A 19,124-nucleotide genomic window follows, 5' to 3' on the forward strand; every position below is an offset into this window, starting at 1 on the left:
ACCAAACAATCAAGTGAAGGAAATAGACAAAACCTTATTGTCCAAACGGTAACAGAATTACTGACGCAACAATGGTAGGGTTTTGATTCTAGTCAACAGTGATCTCATTGGAGATGACTGGGTGAGTTCCAATGATTCAAAAATGATGTTTAGTTTGAGATAAAAGTGTATACAACAGTTGTAATAAAGTTTTACTATGGTAAATCTCCCTAAAGCTATCATAATAAGTTTTAAAAATAATTTTAATTTTGTCATTATGATAAGTCCACTATAGTTGTCATAATAAGTTTTTCCTTTAACTTATTATGCAAGTTTCCTTTTACTAGATTCACAGTGTTACTTTTATTATGAAAATGTCACACTTATTATAACATGTAAATCTAATAATAAGTTGTATATATTCCACTATCAACTTTATCCTTTTAGAACCTTTTATCCCTTCCTTTTTCCATATCCAACTACTAATGCTTTTTGCATTACCTCTTTTCCCCTTCCATTCTCCCCGTTTCCTAATAATGTGATCATGCAAGAAAGATAGCGAAATCAAATCAAAGAGGAAGAGAAAGCGTTAAAGATGATGAAACTTCTCAAGAACTCTTTGAACAAGCATGACTAAAAAAACAAGAAAGACAATTAAATAATAAATTCCACAAATTGTTTACTGGGGAGAGAATAGAAAGAGTAGAAAAACAAATTTGAAAGCAAAGTAACTTGTAAAATTTTAGAAAACTATAAAATATTACAGGAGATTCAAGAATGCTCTAGAAGCTCCTAAATAATGTACATTGGATGACAAAATTGTGAAAAGTGTGAAGGTTGAAACTTCTTCCACATTATTTTCAAGAGAATTGAAGATTGAAGATTGGATCTTCCTTCAACATGTTACTGTGAAGACATGTGAAATCCACTTAGGACATCCAAGTGTATTCCTATTGTTTCCGTCATTAGTTTGGGTTCAAATTAGTGTAATTATTGTACTTATGTCTAATAATTAATTTTCCGTTCACGTCACTTTGATAGTTAGTTGGTCTCCTAAGCCAACACAAAACGCCATAACTTCCAAGAGTTGGAGGATGGATTTTTGGTCTATGAAAAGCATATGCTAATCTATTGTTAGCATCAATTTTTATTCCTATAAATTGGATTTTTTTGGAATCACTTATCTAACTTCTTGTTGCAGTGTAATTAACTAATCATTTTTATCTTTTAAATGATCATTAGTTTAAATTTAACAATTTTCTTAATTAAAACAAATATTTTATTATTTTATCCTTTTGTATTTTTCTTATAGCTATCCAAGACCTAATAAAAAATTAATATTTATTCTTTTTTAGTTGACTCGTCCTAATTTCTTTTATATTTTAAAGTAAAAATATTATTTCATTGGTCTCAAAAGAGTATTGAATGAAAAATTGGAAGTTTGTACAGTATCACGTGTCCATGTTTATTGCCTTATATCAGTCCCGTACACTCACCAATTGGCCATGGCAGCGCCGCCCACTACGACACCAAATTTGAACAATGGGGTTGAACATGTCTATTCACGGTCTTATATTAGTCCATACATGCACACACACCTAAATTAAAACATCACCATTTTACATTGCTCCGAATCAAGATCAATGGCCCCGGCAGCGCCGCAGACTCCGACACCGGAAACCACCCCGTTGGGCCACCAACTCTTCACGCGGATCCGCCTGGCCACCCCATCCGATATTCCCCACATCCACAAACTCATCCACCAAATGGCCGTCTTCGAACGCCTGACCCACCTCTTCTCCGCCACCGAGTCCTCCCTGTCTGCCACCCTCTTCTCCCCCACCGTCCAACCCTTCCACTCCTTCACCATCTTGCTTCTAGAAGCTTCGCCCACCCTCTTCCCTGTTTCAACCTTTGATTCCAACCCTTTCTTCAAACCCCTGACTGAAGTCGTGAATCTGAGGCTCCCCTTTGAGGACCCCGAGCGCGACACGTTCAAGAGCATGGATGACGTTACTGTTGTAGGTTATGTGATGTTTTTTCCAAATTATTCAACTTTTCTGGGAAAACCAGGGTTTTACGTGGAGAACTTGTACGTGAGGGAGTGTTACAGGAGAATGGGGTTTGGGAAAATATTGTTTAGTGCAGTGGCAAAGGAAGCAGTAAAAATGAAGTACGGAAGGGTAGACTGGGTTGTGCTTGATTGGAATGTTAATGCCCTTAGGTTTTACGAAGACATGGGTGCTGAGATTGTGGAGGAATACAAGTTTTTCAGATTGACTGGGAAGGCTCTTCAAGCTTCTGGACACGCTCACTGAAAACTGTTGCTCAATTTCTCATTCCAAAAGTTGCTCCAATGCTATCACTTTCACGTATCCATGCTTCAAGCACGATTCATGAATTATGTAACAAACCATGTATTGTGTGTTTATTATTATCTCTTCTCAGATATATAATTATATGTTATTATATCTCAACAGATGAATAAGGATTATCTAAGTTAGTAAAATGTTGGTACTTCTTATTTTAATGATGATGCAAATTAATATGGAATTACTTGTATTATTATAAAAGTACAAATTTTTTAAGGTTTAAACCCTCCCTTGGTCCTCAAGTTTGTATGAAAATCTTATTTGGGTCCTCAAGTTTTTTTCTGTCTCAATTGGGTCATATTTTTTGTAAAAGTGAGCATATTGTACCATAACCGTTAAGTGGTGTGAGACGGCGTTAAATTGGTGTGAGCTGGATTTTTCCATTTACGGACGTGGCATTGTGCATTAAAATTGACTGTTTGTTGTGTTTTATCCACGTAGGCTACGAAGCCCTAACATTTAAGGGCATCCCATCTCATCCAAAGTATATTCTCGTGTTGGAGAGGATCGTGTTTCGTCTTGGTGAAGCAGAGCTGCTGTCTTACGTCTTGGGCAAGCACTGTTGAGGTGGTGGTAAGGATGTCTCGTTCATCTTCCTCTTGCAAATGTTTGGGTTCGGCCATGCAACGCAGTAGTGGCAGTGTTAGGAGCTTCGATGGAAACCCAAGATGCCTCTGTGGTCACAGTGCAGTGTTTCGTATTGCGAGAACCCCTAAAAACAAGGGGAAAAAATTCTGGGGTTGCCCTAACTTCAAGGTCAATTTGATATAACAATAAATCTATGTCTATTTATTTGGGTTTTGACGAAGGAGTGTGTGTTGGTGTTGAACAGGGTGGGAGTGGAGAATTGGTTGGTTGCAACTTCTTCAAGTGGTGCATTGACGAAGGAAATGAAGCAAAATGGCTGAATGTAGAAGAAAGGACTGATAGTGAAAGAAATGAAGAACTGGGTGTGATGAGCATGGAAGACAGTGTGTTGCAAATGGAAGAAACATATTGTCCAAAGATCAGACTGGGTTGTATAGAGAAAAGTTTAGTTAAGTTAGATAAGTGGTTTAAATTGTTAGTGGGGATGATCTTTGTCATATTTGTTTTGAATGTAATTGTATTAGCAATGTTGGTGAAAGTTGGTTGATGCTGTGTCATCTGTGATCAGACTTGAAACTTGGCTTATATGTAATGTGTGTTTTATTAATGTTGGTGAGTTATTACAGTGATAATGTGTGTCATTTAATTTCTTTTAATTGTATTGTTACTTTAAGTGGAATAATGATAAAGCAAAATCATGACTAAGTGGAGTAATGAGAAACATGATAAAGTAATGAGCAATAAAGTTGATGAGTGATAACAAAATTGGGCAGTAATCACTTTCTGATAACCACAAACATTGTCTTAGATGATAACAGAAGTTGTTCAAAATGATAACAACATTGTCTTACATATCCAAAATACATCATAACAATACATTTGCTACAAAATATAAATTTAGGATCAGTACAGACTGTGTTCAGTACATTAGATCATTGATCACATCATTCATCAGATAAAGGCATAGTTGCTGGAGGTTGGGTGACTTGAGAAGATTGGGCTGTAGGAACCTCTACTGTTGGAGGTCTTTGTGGACAGCCTTTTCTATTGTGTCCACTACAAGAAAAATCGCAGTTACATACCATCAAAATCCGTATATAACCTTCAAAATCCGTATATAAATTAGTGTTATATACGGATTATATACGGACAAAAATCCGTATATAAAAGGAGCGTAGATAAATTATATACGAATATATCCGTATATAAATTATATACGGATATATCCGTATATAAATTATCTACGGAAAAATCCGTATATAACTTATATACGAAAAAATCCGTATATAAATTATATACGGAAAAATTCGTATGTAAAAATTCGTATGTAAATTACATACAGAAAAATCCGTATGTAATCAACCTAACAGTATATCAATCATTAATTGCTTATATCAATCATTAATTGCTTATACCAGTGACAGATTTGGACAAAATGAATTAAACCACAAACAAACATTTTACATTAATATATAAATATTATTTACATGAATATAATTGTCAATTATATAAATGGATAAAAAATGTTTAACCATAAAAAAAAACTTGAGAATTACAATTGTATTTGGTAAACTTCCTAATCACTTTCTTCCACATCATCTGACCAATCACTTTCTTTTCCTCATCTTCAAAACCATCAGAATCTTCAATCTCACCTGCATTCCAAATAACCAGACAAATTAATTGTCATTGAAGTTAACTATTAATTTTGCTCTTATTTCTTTCTTTCAATTTTTCTCCCTCATAAGTAAATATTATTATAAGCACTACAAATTCGATATTAATCATTTAATAGTGCAGGAAATTGTAAATGCCCGAGCTATTATTTAAAATAGTATTATATTATATTATATATATATATATATATATATATATATATATATATATATATATATATATATAAAAGAAACAAAAGATAGGTCATTCACTACAAAAATAATTAATTTTAGGCGAGGTTGTTTTCCTGCAGTTTTTAAAACCTCAACTAATTTCCGGCGATTTATAACAAATCTGTCCCTAATATTTAGTTATTTATTTATTTTAGAATAATTTTTCCCTAACCCTAGTGTCCTTTCCACTCCTTCATTCCCGCTTCTGCCTCTTGGTCTTATTTTCTCCAAAATCTATTTGTTCCCCGTGCCGTTTCTTCGTCTTCAAACCAGGTGTGGAGTTGTTTCTTCATCTTCAAACAAGGTGCGGAGCTCTTGGGCTTGATTCCACTTTGGCAATTAAACTTGCAAAGAAATCTGTCGAGAAGAGAAACAAGGAAGCCCGTTGCGGAAGAAGTTGATAGAGTCATACCTAATCCGCGGTGCGATGGCCTCTGTCCGTGGGTGTGGTGGTAGGGGAACTTTTTTCGCGACAATGGTGTTTCAGTGTCTTCACGGCGAGTTTCCGGTGACTCAGGTGCGGCGTTTTCACGACGCGAGGATCTCGTTCTCCAGCGTTTTAGCGACAACAGAGACTTGGATGGAATTCACGATTTATTTAAGGTTTGAATTCGAGTTCTATTTTTAGGGATTTGAATGGGGTTTTCTTTCGGTGTCCCATGATTTTGGGTATGGTTGTGGAGGAGAAGAAATTCCAGGTATGGAAGCTATTTTAGTGGGATTGATTGCTTGTATGTGGTACGATATGCTTTTCCCCTATTTTAATGTTCATTCCAGTATAATTGTATGTTTGGGGAATTGAAAATAGAATACTCTTCTAATCCTTGTAACTGAGGTCTCTCTGCATTTCTTTGATATTCCTTAGGTACATATTGCAGTCAAGTTGTTGTTATCAAAGTTCTGAACATGGACTCGGGTATAGTGAAAAAACGGAGGGGAGTGAATATGGGTCTGGGTATGGTGGAAGGAAGAGTAGTGGGTATGGGGAAGAACAACAACAGGACAATGGGTATGGTTATGGAGGGAGGAGTGAGTATGATGAGAAACCTAGCTATGGGAGCCAAGGAGGTGTTGAGAATGGTTATGGGCATCCACCTCAGGAGGAGGGCTACCGAAAGCCTTGCTATGAGAAGCGTGATGATGATGATGATGAGGGCTATGGACACAAGAAATATGTAAGTACTACTGCATCATGTTTTATCTTTACAATTTTTATAGGTTTCTAGAATAGTGGCAACTCTAAACTCTCTATATTAAAAATTATTCTCTGGTTTGACATCCTTGCGATTTCTGCTGTGACAATGGAGAAAAAATCAATCCAGCTTTCGTTGATAATGTGTATTTTGCTCTTGTGAATGTGCTGGCTACTAGTAACTTGAGAAACAAAACTTTGAAAGTGAAATGTTTTGAATTTGTGTGAAAGTGCCGAGTTTAAAACATTGGTTATGATTCAGTGATTTACAGGATAGAAATCTCAAATTAGAACATCGTAAAACCTGTTCGATGACAGCTAAGGAAATTCAATTTTTTTACTTGACAAGTCAATATAGGTGACCTGGATAGCCTACTGTCAGTTTAGTTCAAGTGGATCATAAAGAAGAACAAAGAATGAGTAGAAGACCACCTCCTGACAGTGCTAAGAGGTCATCGAGCTTCGGTCACAGACATTTCTTTTCATCCCTTTAAGCCGATATTATTCTCTGGGTATTCATTGCAATTGTTTGTCGTTTTTTGTTTTATGGGCATTACTCTGGTACACATTTTTTCCCTGGGTATGGGACATTGGCATCCAATATCTATCAAGCATTTCTTTGGCTGCTAGTTACTTTTATAATAGTTTTTAACACTAAAAGTAAAATCTGTGTTCAATAAATGATGAGTTGCCTTGGATGCCATACCCATCGGTGTGACACAAGAACTCCCTGATTTAGTTGGTTGCGTATACAATTAGTTTCACTTAATAATTAGTTGCATCATCCTCTTCTTGCTTGCAGTTCTGCTGATGGTGAAGTCTGAATTTGGGATACCCTTCAACATCGAACTGTGTCATCTGCATGGTGCTTAGTTCTATAATTTTTTTGGCATTCATATTTGTGAAGAATATCGTTGATTTTCAGAAATATGATCCATGGTACAAATTAATTTTATACTGCAGGTTACATAGTGCTGCACATGGTATTGTTGCTGTTGCTTGTGCTTCTTCCCTCGGAACCAATAAATTTGCCAGGTGCATCCTTTTCTACTTGATCTCCTCCAGTTCTGTTTTAATATCCAAGTATATTCTTGCTTTATCAATATTCATTACTCTATATATGTGTAGCCAGGGTAGGGATGGAACTGTAAAAGTTTGGGAATTTGAGGATGCCGGTTTGTCAAGGTGTTGTAGTTCAACTTCTACAAATGTCTTATCCTTTTAGTTTTGAAATTGTTAACTTATTCTATAAAAATCCTTAATTGATTTTTTTAGCAGTAATATAATTGAAAACAAAATATACTATGCCTTTTTCCCTCGTCAATCTCCTTCATGCCTCAAACGTATTTTATTCATGGCTCAAATGGGCTAAGAAAAAATTTATAGGAACATTTGGACAGGACAAAAAATATTTTTGGAATCCAATTCAAATTTTCCAATACACATTCTCATTCTTACACAAAAACACACGTATATATTAGAAAAATAAAAAAGTTTAGATTTTATAAACTTTTATACCATTTTCAATCATTAAAAACACCATAGTATAATTTTTTATTAAGTTATGACACTAAAAGTCATAATAATATTAGTGTGTTTTTTATTAGTATAGTATTATATTATCAAGTTATGTGTTAGAATGAATTTGAAAAGATGAGTTATAATTTATTTATGAACTAGTTGGTAAAGGGATTCACTTTTTTATGTAATAGTGATTATTAGAGTTTATTAACAGGAAATAATTTTTGGTGGTTAGCTTGGGCTTAAGATTGTTTGGGGAATATAACTGAATATGCATGATGAGTATATAAGGTTAATGTGTGATGATTATATATGGTTGAGATTGTTTATAAATGTTTGATGATGTGTAAAAATAATGGTATTTATATATGACTTGGATAAGGGGTTGAAATCTGATTAGTGTATGAATGCACTATGTTTATGGGCTGAAGTGTCTTGTTTGTTGATAGTTGTTTTGTTAATAGAAACTAAACCTGGCCCAGACACTCAAGGTAAAAATCATTTAGAAATTCTGCTTGTATCTATATAATAATCTGTTTTGGTTATTGATGTTAATTTTTGGTGATCAATCTTCACTAAACTTTAATTCTGGGCATTTGTTATATATATTATTGTTTGCTTATTATTCTCTTATAAGGTTTGAATTGTTGAATGCTTAGTTCACTCATAGATTTGTTTGTTTGTAGGTATATGATAAAGAAGCATGAAGAGAATGAAGAACAAGAGTGATAATTGTTATTGCAGAACACTTTTTAATTTGTTATGTAGAAGTTTATTTTTAATTTTTAGGACAAACATTTGTTATTTCTTAAGTTTACAAGTTAATTGTATTTCTAATTTTACAGTTTATTTCATATAATAATAATTATTTTTGGTTTTATATTATTCTGGTTTAATATTAAACATATTTTATATTAATCATATTAATCAAGTCATTTGAAAAATAAAAAAATTAAACTATTTTCATTACCGGCGGTTTTTCGATAACCCACGTAAATCTCGATGGTTTATTACAACCTCAGCAATTACCGGCGGTTTTTGTCAAAACCCCCACAAATTACGGCGGTTTTTGAAAAACCCCGCAAATAGCGGCGGTTACGAACAAAACCGCCGGAAATCTTTGTGACGGTGGTTTTCCCAGTGGTTTTGCCAACCGCGGGAAATGAATTTACCAGGGGTTAAAACCGCCGGTAATGCAGGAAAAAAACCCTGGTAAAATCTTTTATTTTTGTAGTGATTATTCATCTTCAAATCCCCACAACCACACTGTTTACCCTTAATGTTTCCATGGAATTCAATACTTCATCTCAAACTTTGAAACTCACTTAATGTTTCCATGGAATTCAATACTTCATCTCAAACTTTGAAACCCACTTGGTAGACTTAGTAAGAGTTTTTAAACTTATAGGAAAAAAATGTAACTTGAACTTTCAATCTAATTGTTGAATGAAAGAAATATCTTATGTTTACATTTAATTAAATCTTTTAAGTATTTTATAAAATTGAGTATTTTTAATTCACTCTATTCAACACTTTTATATATTTAAGTTTCTTTCATCTAAATTTTTCTATTGACTTGTTTAAGAATAAAAATGAAACATTTTGCGTTAATATAAAATAATATTAAAAGTAAAATAAAAACATAAGTAATTTTTATTAAATTTATTGGTTAAATGTTGCACTAAAATTAATACAAAACATATATTAGGAACTTTTTCCACTAATACTTAAGGGTGGTGCCCTGATTATGCAGTAAGTTGTTGCTTGGGTACCTTTGCGCTTCTCTTTTAATGTAGCTAAACACTTACATACTATCTAATTCATTTTACTCTGTTAATTATGATTTTTCAGAAGTTTCTAGATAAAATTTTGGCATTCAATTCAACCAAAATGGTAACAAACAAAATCTCTGTAAAATTTGATTACCTAAGAAATAAAAAAGAAAACAACATACACACATCAAGGAAAGAGTAATTAGAATCAGGTAATAGAAGGAAATTATAATTTGTGACACTTAATCAATGATAATTTGAGTTTTCCAAGGTATACCCGTGGCATATAAAGGTGTGTTTTCGTGTCTTTAAATCCTCAAAACACTCCTTGCATTGCCAAGGAGAGAAGAACAGCAGGAGCACTGAGGAACCTCAATCTCAGATACTGTTGTGTAGGGTGTGGCATGGGAGAGTCCTGCATAAATAATTCATATTACTTGGCAATCATCCTATGCTTAAATAAGATCAAACTACTAAAGGAACAAGTTAAAATAAACACCAAAGTGAATCCTAAAAGTTGGAAATGCACAAAACCTTTTATTGGTTTTCCTACAGAGCAATAGATCATTGCTTTTGAGCAGAAGCCAAGAAAACTTTCCAGAAACCAAACCTATTACAAAAGAATGGTATAATGGTATCATATACCTCTCTGTAGTAATAACACTTTGGACTTCAAACTTAAAACGAGGAAGGCAAGAAATATAAAATAAATGGACACCTAGAAGATGGCATGCTTAATCACAAATGACAAAGTTAGCAGCATTCCTTCCTTTTTCTTCCCCTGCAACAAAACAACAAACCTTACATAATCCCTTCAAAGAAACACATGGTAACCATATCACAACCAAAAACTCAAAAGTTCAATACTAATTTAGCAACTTGTAATCACAACCAGAACAATTATGTTTGAGCTTTATCATCTTTTGTTAAAGCTTTTCCAACCTGCAATGACAAAGAAAAGTTTAATGAAATTCAATCCAGTATGAAAATTTGAACAAAAAGGTTAAACCATGGTAGTTATTGAGGGTATTAACTAGTAATCACCATTAACTCTCGGAATAGAGTAGCACAGATAGATCAAAATAGCATCCCTACAGTTCTTTCTGCATGATTTCGCATGATCAAATAATTAAGCAACCTTTTACATATTTACGATGCAAATGAAACAATTGATATCTTACTGTGATGTGATAACTGTCCATGGGTAATTCAATAGTAAAAGTTTGCTTCACTTAGACTTTTTAATTCAAACCAAATTTGTCAAACAGTCTTAAGATATATCCAAATATTATCATTTGATAAGAAGGGTCAATAACACCCTTGAAGTAGCCGCACTTGGAACCGAGCAGGGAACCCAAAAATTTCTTAGATGAAAACTCGTTCTGAGAATACCATGAAAAGAATAAGGACCAAGAAATAAACCCTTTAGGCTTCACTATCGAAAATTTGGAAACTTTTTTGAAAGGGGAAAATAGAAAGTGAAGTTATGTATACCTAGTTTTGGTGAACTTTTCCATTTATGCCACGAAGAGGCACAAAACCGTCGTGTCTCTCCAATCCTCTTTGTCCTTCCAACACTCGACATTGCCTGCACTGGACGATAGAGCAAGAGTTGTTCTAACCCTCAATAACTTTAGCGCAAAGATTTAGGGATTTAAGGGACGAGCAAAGAAGAAGGTTTGAACGAAGAAACTTACCGATTTAACGAATAACACTCCCAAGTGAGCCTGATGTCCAACAAGGTGAGTGAACGCGAGAAGAATGGACGAACTTCTTCTCTTTAAGTGAGCGTGAGCGAGAAGAACGGTTAGTGTGAGACATTCTTCTTCTCTACTAGTGACCGTGAGCGAGTGTGAGTGAGAAAGCTTTAGTCAATGAGCACGAGACTTCGGCGCTACCATTCTACCCGTCTCCACGTGAGTCTGAGAATGAGTTAGGGTTCCAAGGGGAGAGCCAACGAGGAGGCATGACTGGTGGAGCGGTCTCCAGTCCCCTCAACCTTGTAATGGAGCACAAGGTGGAGGCTAAGGTTCGAGGAGGGGGTAACACGAAAGAGGCGTTTGCAGCAGAGGTTAGGGTTTCAATGGTGGCTAGAGAAGAAAGGTTGGATAAAAATGGCTTGATGAGAGCGAAGAACAAGAGCTCGAGAGGGAAGAACAAGAGCTCGTGAGGGAAGAAGAGGGGCTCGATGGCTCGATGAGAGGGAAGAAGGAGTCGAGGAGAAATTCGGAGTACTGATTCTGTCTCTTAGGTTTTCTATTAGGTTTAACTTTTTAATTTATTTTTTATTTATTGTAAAATCCTTATATAACATCTGCACAGAGAATCCACTTGTATACGAATTTTATATACATATTTATCTTTTGGCAAAGCTCCCGGGAAAAGGCGCCACCGTTATATACCAATTTTACATACAGAGAATCCGTATATATATTTTTTTCTATTATATACGGAAAAATCCGTATCTAAGTCATCCGTATATAAAATCTGTATATAATGAAGTCTTTATCTACGGATCAGAATCCGTATATAATAATCTGTATATAAATGACATTTTTCTTGTAGTGGTCCAAGTTCTTTGCAGATGGCACATGTTTTCCTCTGCCCACCCTTTCTTAATTCACTGTTATTCTTCTTCAACTCCCACTCCTCTAGTCTTCGTTTCTTCTTGGGCCTTCCTGGCATTGTCCTCTTCTTTGGTGGTAATATATCTGCATAGGGTGTAACATCCCAGACATGTTGTCCATTGATAGGGTTAATTATTGTGTTGTAAGTCTCTTCATAAGTAGACTTCCTAAACCAGTGGCCAATGTATTCTTCTACATTTATATTCAAAAATTTCATTGCAGTGATGGCATGAGTACACGGAATGCCAGTAATTGCCCATTTTCTACATGTGCAGTCCATGGTGTCAATATTCACAACAAATTGCTGACCAAATTCTGAAAGATGTTTCACTTCAAATAATTTTTCTCTTGACCACCTATATGTAATACACAATTCAAAACACAATTAGATGGATCACTATAAATGGAAAGAAAGTTAACATGAATGGAAACACACATCATAAAAGTTACCTTGGTAACCAATATCTAGTTAACCAGGACTCCTTCTGAAATCTGTTAAAAACCTTGGGGCAGATTGAACCTTGATATGATGTGATCTTTGTCCTGTTGGCAGCCCATCTCTTCATTATGTAAACCCTTATGTCTTCTAACATGCTAATAATAGGCTTAGACCTACTATCAACTAGCACACTATTAAAGCCCTCACACATGTTGTTCACAAGAGTGTCACATTGTGATCTAGAGGTGAATCTAGATCTTGACCAAAACCTGGGATAAGTGAATATAACTAGTCAAGTATGTGTCATGGCAAGCAAATATTGAAATATTTATAAGAGTTAATAATTAGAAGACTTAATGCATACCTAGGTGGGATGGCAAGCAGATATTTAAATGCGTCTAAATTTATGTCTCTAATATTCCTCATTTCAGTCTCCCATTGTTGTGGGTGTGTTGCTGTTGTTGCCCGCCACATCAGACGTTTAAGGTTTTTTCCAGGAAATTTTTTTCTGAAGTTTGAATATAAATGCCTAACACAAAATCTTTGTTCTACACCAGGTAGAAGATCCTGGATTGCTGGCAAAAGACCCTGACATATTCAACATATTGTAATTAACATTTGTTTAATGAAGATATTCAGTTATATGTAAAACATATTGAACATTCACTGACCTTTTGTTGGTCTGAAATAAATGTGCATCCTGCACATACAGCTGCCCCACCAAGGTCCTCAATAAGGTGCTCCAAGAACCAAGTCCAGGAGTCTTTGTTCTCTACCTCAACAATAGCATATGCTATGGGCATCATTTGGTCGTTTCCATCTCTTCCCACTGCTGTTAGTAACTCCCCTCCATACTTGCTTTTCAGAAAGCATCCATCCAAGCCAATAATAGGTCTACAACAAATGAAGCTATCCTTGCATGCCTTCAAGCATGCATAAAATCTTTGGAATATGACCTCACCATTACTGTTATCAACTTTAATTTGTATTGTTGTTCCTGGATTTGTTTTCAGCAGCTCATGACCATAATCGTGAAGTCTTCTATATTGATCTTTGAATGATCCTTCAACCTTATCTCTTGCCATTGCTCTTGCCCTAAACGCCATATTTCTTGAAATTCCTACATTCCATTTCCTAGTAACTTTGTCCCTAATGTCCATGACCTTCATTGTAGGATTTTCTCTCACATTTTTCTCCATCCTTTGACTCAACCACTTTGAAGTCATCAACTTAACATTGAAATCTCTACTACAGTTGTGGTTATCAAACACTTTTCTCAGTTGCCATGCACTGACATCAGTCCTAAAGGAACAATACGCATACCATTTACAATTTCCTCTTCCACCCAAGCACTTGACAGAAATCCTTTTCTTGTCATTCTTAATAAATTTTAAACTTCTCCCAATACTTAGTGCATAAGTCCTTATGGCATCTGTGAATTCATTTTTCTCAGCAAAATAGGTTCCTACTTCCCATTTATAATCCACCAAAGTTTTAGGCATACTAAAAGTGGGAAACCTTATCTTAGTCCTCACATGATTGTCCTCACTATCTGATCCACTAAACAACTCCTCTGATAACCACTCATTGTCAGACAACCCACACATATCATGAATAAATTCATTATATGTTGACCGTTCAGACTCAAGTAAGGCACTGGAAGCTTGTTCTCCCACATTTCCTTTAGAAGACCCAATGTCACAATGCACGCTGACATCAATTAGAATGCCTTCACTTCTATCTACATCTTCATCCTCAAACTCTGCCTGATGTGCATCACCCTCACTGTCTTCTACATCATCATCCTCTTCATAATCCTCTAGCTCAAAATCATCTACATCATGTACCTCAGCTTCCTCTACATGATGGATCTCAACATCCTCACCATCACCCTCATAGGCATCACTATGATCCTCACCTTCACCCTCATACCCATCACCTTCACCCTCATGGGCATCACTATGATCCTCACCATCACCCTCACCCTCACCTATTTTTGTACCACCATCACTATGATCCTGACCATCACCCTCAACCATTTATTTACCAACATCACTATGATCCTCACCATCACCCTCATACCCATCACCTTCACCCTCATGGGCATCATCCTCACCCTCAACCATTTTTCTTCCTACTGTAGTATGATCCAGACCATCACCATCCTGGGCATCCCCCTCACCCTCCACCATTTCTGTTCCAACTTCAGTATGGACCTCAACATCACCCTCATGGGTATCCCCCTCACCCTCCACCATTTCTGTTCCAAGTTGACCATCACGAACAACCTCAACCTCAACCTCCTCCACTTGTCTTGCAACATCACCTTCATCATCAACTTGACCACCAACCCAATCAATCATTTCTACTATTTCTGGTTCCATCATATTATGAACCACATACATATGAACTTAATCATTTAACCTAGCAATGTTCAACATGTGCATGGCACCCCTATCATCAGTTAATAATTCTAACCTATTTGGGTGCACAGACTGACCTCCTAAACCGTACCATAACTCTTTGATGTCCATATGACCTAATTCTTTGACTGACGCTACTATGCCAAAATAGCTAAACAAGTCTGGATCACAAGACCATTCTGCTCTCTCTCCTTCAAAGCTTAAGTTCCCATTATCATCACTCACAAAATTTCCAGAATGGTGGACCACCACCTTAATACGTTCCTCATCCATATCAACAACTTCCTTTTATAACCTGTACATTATGGGGGTTAACAACTGTTTCGAATATTACAGTGCTACAACTACGGAAACACTCACTCACTAACTAAACACTCACACCGACAAAGACAGGGGGACAGGGAACAAAGTAACATCCCCACTAACGAAACACTCATAGACAGGGGACCACTACAACTGATAAACAATTCAAGAAACAAAATTCGGGACCACAATGTGTAAACTACAATGTAACAATTGAACATGCAAAATGGGGACCACAAAGCATTATAAAAATTCATACAGACCAAGACAAAAACCCAATTGTCGAAGACCACAAATCACACTTATGCACTGAAACAGAAAACCAAAGACGAAACGAAGTATCTTACCTTAGTCGCGGCAACTATTAGCTGGCCTCTTCGTCTTGTTCAAGATTCGAGTTCTTGTACGTCCTCCGCTTCGTCTCGCAACAACCAAATTAAATCCCCAATTCCAATTTCAAATCCCTAATTCTGATATACCTAATATGAATAAAGGGTACTTATGCCACATCAGCACTATTTTTTTAAACAAAACAGTCCACGTAAGAAACCCTAAACACATCACCACATTCTCTGTGCACCAGCTCACACCAATTTAACGCCGTCTCACATCACTTAACGGTTATGGTACAATGTGCTCACTTTTACAAAAAATATGACCCAATTGAGACAGAAAAAAACTTGAGGACCCAAATGAGATTTTCATACAAACTTGAGGACCAAGGGAGGGTTTAAACCATTTTTTAAAATCGAAAACAATTAGAAATTTTAAATTTCAGTTTTTAAAAATAGAACATTGTCTAAAGATGTTGTCCGTGGAAAATTTTATCGAGAAATTATTTCATTATTAATTTTCAAGAATTACTAACAGGTTAACCGTCGGTAATTTACTCAAACTAATCCTTGAATAAATCACCAACTGATGTAGCATTACCAAAGGACAAAAATCAATTGATAATTTTTGTACATCACAATTGCCGACATCCTCGATTGTTAATAGACAAATTCAAATTTCCTTAGCGTTATACACTTTGATCTTTGAAAACATATATCTTTTAAAAGTGCAAAATGTTTTGAAGTATATACGTCGAGTTCCATTCTTATATATTTCAACAAAAATATACAGTTGTGAAAAACATTCGCATAATTTTTTTCACAAAAAATATTAACCTTTTCTTATTCTAGACGGCTAACATATAATAGCAAAGCCTGTAAAAATTATATAATCATACAATAGTACATACCGATCACATATCGCTCTTCTCCTTGTCCAAGCCGCGGGGGAGGGTGCTTGCAAAAGACACTCTGATGCTCAAATCAGTGACTACGCATAGTAATCTTGTAATCAAGATTTAATTATCAGAGCTCTAAGTTCAGTTCAAGTTCAAGTTACCTGTTTTCTTTGCCAGACAAATATTTATAAATTATATTGAGGTTACCGTTAGGTCTGACTCATTAAACACCAATGAATGACAATATTAATTGTCAATAAATGACAATTATTTTTATTAACTCTCCGACAGTTATTACTATTGATTACTTTAACAGCTCTTTTTACTGATCGGTTCACTAACCTGAGAAGTATCATCGGTCGGCTGACTCTTCTGCACCTTTACCGTTCGGTCGGCTATGAGCCCATAATAACACCCTTGGTTCCTCAAATATTAGGACTATGCGATTAACTCATGGATGGATTATCATAGCCCGTGATCAAGAGCATCAGGACAGTAATTAAATCTCTTAAAAGGTAAAAACCCACAAAAATACAGTAAATAGAGTTTTTATTAAACACTTATAAACCATATGAATTTATTACATTTAACCAAAAACTTAATTCAACTTTGGAGTATCTTTGCAGATAATTAACTGGACGGAACAAGACGAATGAAAGAGTAACGAAAAGAGGATTGACATAGAGAACTCTCAAAGACGTTAGGATATTAAAGATAGTACTCAATCCTTCAAAAACATTAACTTCAAGCATAATAATTGAAAATAAAAGAAAAATAACAATTATTCATTTGGGTTATTGGATGTGTAAATCACAAATCCAGAACCATTAACAATTTTGATTGTTTTTTTTTATTTTCGTTGAATTTAATTAATTAATTTTTATTTACATATATTAAATTGATGCAAGTTGTTTCTGCTGGGATGGGATGAGGAAAACTCCTGTTGCTTTTGCTCGGGAGTACTTCGCCTCCACCGATCGGTCCTCTGTACTCCTGTCTTACCACCTGGATCTTCCTTTCTTAATATCAAGATGGGATGACCTGCAGGAAACACTCTGACGCTCAAGTCAGAATTTATCTCCGCAAATCTATCAAAATCAGAAATTAGAGAGTTTACCTTCCTAATCAATCATTATTTACAGGGTTTTAAGGAATATAATCCATTAATTTACCTCTTAATGAGAATCAATGCAAACCTTAATCGCTCCACGGTAGCCGTTACATCATTAATTATGTGTTTAATGACATTCAAAGGTTGTCTCCAACAAACGGCTGTATCAAGTTCACGAGTATTACTCTATTGGCCGACCGGGAATGAGTGACCTTCGTCGCTCTAGCATGGCTGGCTAACCTGACCGGGTACAGTGGTAACATAAGTCCCCCAAGCCCTAGCAAAATATTTTTGCGTAGGGTTTTAAAGTTGTTTCCGATCGGTTCAAATCCTCTCCTGTCAAGACCCTTAATCGTATTCTTGACCTTTGCAGTGGTGTGAAGAGGTGGAGTTGTAGAGTCATGACTGTAAAAATTAGGCAGGAAAAGTAAAAATGAATTGTCACATCGCCTAGACCATAAGATCCTTTTTCATTTGACGCTCTAGATTTGCTTGGCGAATCGTTTTTTACCCTCTATAAATAGCCCTAAATTTGCCCTAATTTTTCACCCTTTCTTCTCGCCTCCTTTACTTCCCCGTGCATATCTTTCTCGTCTTAATCTTGTGCTTCAGGTAATCATGTCTTCTGATCTCGTCGATAAAGAGGGCAAGGGATATGCCGATGACAAGGTTGCTACTTCGTCTTCCTCTTCGGGTGTCGCCGCTGGTCAAGGTGCGGTGGCCGTCGACTCTGCCGCGTCCTTGGATCAAGGGAATTCTGCTGACCTTCTTGAGGACAACGATGTTCCCGAAGAAGTCGCAATTCATGTGGATTCCGTCGGTGCTTGGGACGATAAACCCAGAGATTGGCCTGTTGTTCCCGGCTATGATTGGGCTCCCCCTGATGTTAGGCAAATTTCTTCATCTTTCTATCATCGTCGTCCCTTCAGGGAATTGGCTGGCAAAGTTTGCCTGGTGAAAGTCGCCGAGGACGCCACTCATTTCAAACTTGTTATGTGTAAAATGACCAAGCGAGTATGTCACAGTCGGGGGGACTAGCCCACAGATTTCTTCTAGGCTTATGCTATTATGTTTAAGGATTTGAAAGTTCTTCTTCCCTTTTCGAATTTTCAAATGGGTGTTCTTAGAGAGCTGAATGTGGCTCCCACCCAGCTGCATTCGAACGGTTGGGCGTTTATGAAAGCGTTCTCTACCGCGTGTACCGCCCTTGCCTTATACCCTACTCCTAGTGCCTTTCTTTATTTTTTCCACGTGTAGCCTCATCCGTCTAAATCGTGGGTTTCCCTTAGAACGATTTCGGATAGGCAGCTTTTTTCACTTTTTAACAGTTCCTACAAGGATTTTAAAGGGAACTTCTTTAAAGTCGTACCTTTGGAAGCTGGATATACTAGTTTCTGTTTCCCGGACGAGCGAGCTAAGTTCCCCTTTTATTGGACCAACAATCCCAAGAAGGTTATTTCATGGCCTAAGTCCCGGATGACACCCGAAGAGCTGGATTTAATAAGCCAATTGAGTCAGCTTCCCCGCAAGTCCTCTTCTCGCGTGCTGATCAGCTTTCTGAACAACAAAAATCTTCATTCTAATGTGTTCGGTAAGCTTCTTTTAACCGCGTTTTGTTGAGCAGCCATTTGTAACTTATCTAAATTTATTTTTGTTTTGTAGATTACTTGACTGAGA

The 19,124-nt window shown here is 36.1% G+C and overlaps 2 protein-coding genes and 1 long non-coding RNA gene across 4 annotated transcripts; 2 read left to right on the forward strand and 1 right to left on the reverse strand.

The window, feature by feature from the left end:
• The first annotated feature begins 1,566 nt into the window (after positions 1–1,566).
• LOC108325713 (probable acetyltransferase NATA1-like) lies at positions 1,567–3,476 on the forward strand. The gene has a single exon (XM_052874882.1). The coding sequence runs from the start codon at positions 1,623–1,625 to the stop codon at positions 2,295–2,297; it is 675 nt and encodes a 224-aa protein (XP_052730842.1). The 5' UTR covers positions 1,567–1,622; the 3' UTR covers positions 2,298–3,476.
• A 3,345-nt stretch (positions 3,477–6,821) lies between these two features.
• LOC128195711 (uncharacterized) lies at positions 6,822–7,187 on the forward strand. Its single transcript, XR_008247505.1, has 3 exons — positions 6,822–6,885; positions 6,984–7,055; positions 7,149–7,187. It is a non-coding gene; the product is annotated as an uncharacterized LOC128195711 (long non-coding RNA).
• A 4,699-nt stretch (positions 7,188–11,886) lies between these two features.
• LOC128195922 (uncharacterized) lies at positions 11,887–12,834 on the reverse strand. 2 transcript variants are annotated; one of them, XM_052874909.1, is made up of 3 exons: positions 12,744–12,834; positions 12,391–12,648; positions 11,887–12,024 (listed from the first exon to the last, which is right to left on the reverse strand). In XM_052874909.1, exons 1-3 carry the CDS (start codon positions 12,803–12,805, stop codon positions 11,940–11,942), a joined length of 405 nt encoding a protein of 134 aa, XP_052730869.1. In that variant the 5' UTR covers positions 12,806–12,834; the 3' UTR covers positions 11,887–11,939. The 2 variants fall into 2 exon arrangements, with proteins under 2 accessions (XP_052730869.1, XP_052730870.1); XM_052874910.1 differs by having other exon boundaries at positions 11,887–12,132.
• Between the last annotated feature and the right edge of the window lie 6,290 nt (positions 12,835–19,124).

This window comes from Vigna angularis, chromosome 3 (assembly GCF_016808095.1).
Source record: "Vigna angularis cultivar LongXiaoDou No.4 chromosome 3, ASM1680809v1, whole genome shotgun sequence".
In the NCBI taxonomy this organism is placed as follows: Eukaryota; Viridiplantae; Streptophyta; class Magnoliopsida; order Fabales; family Fabaceae; genus Vigna; species Vigna angularis.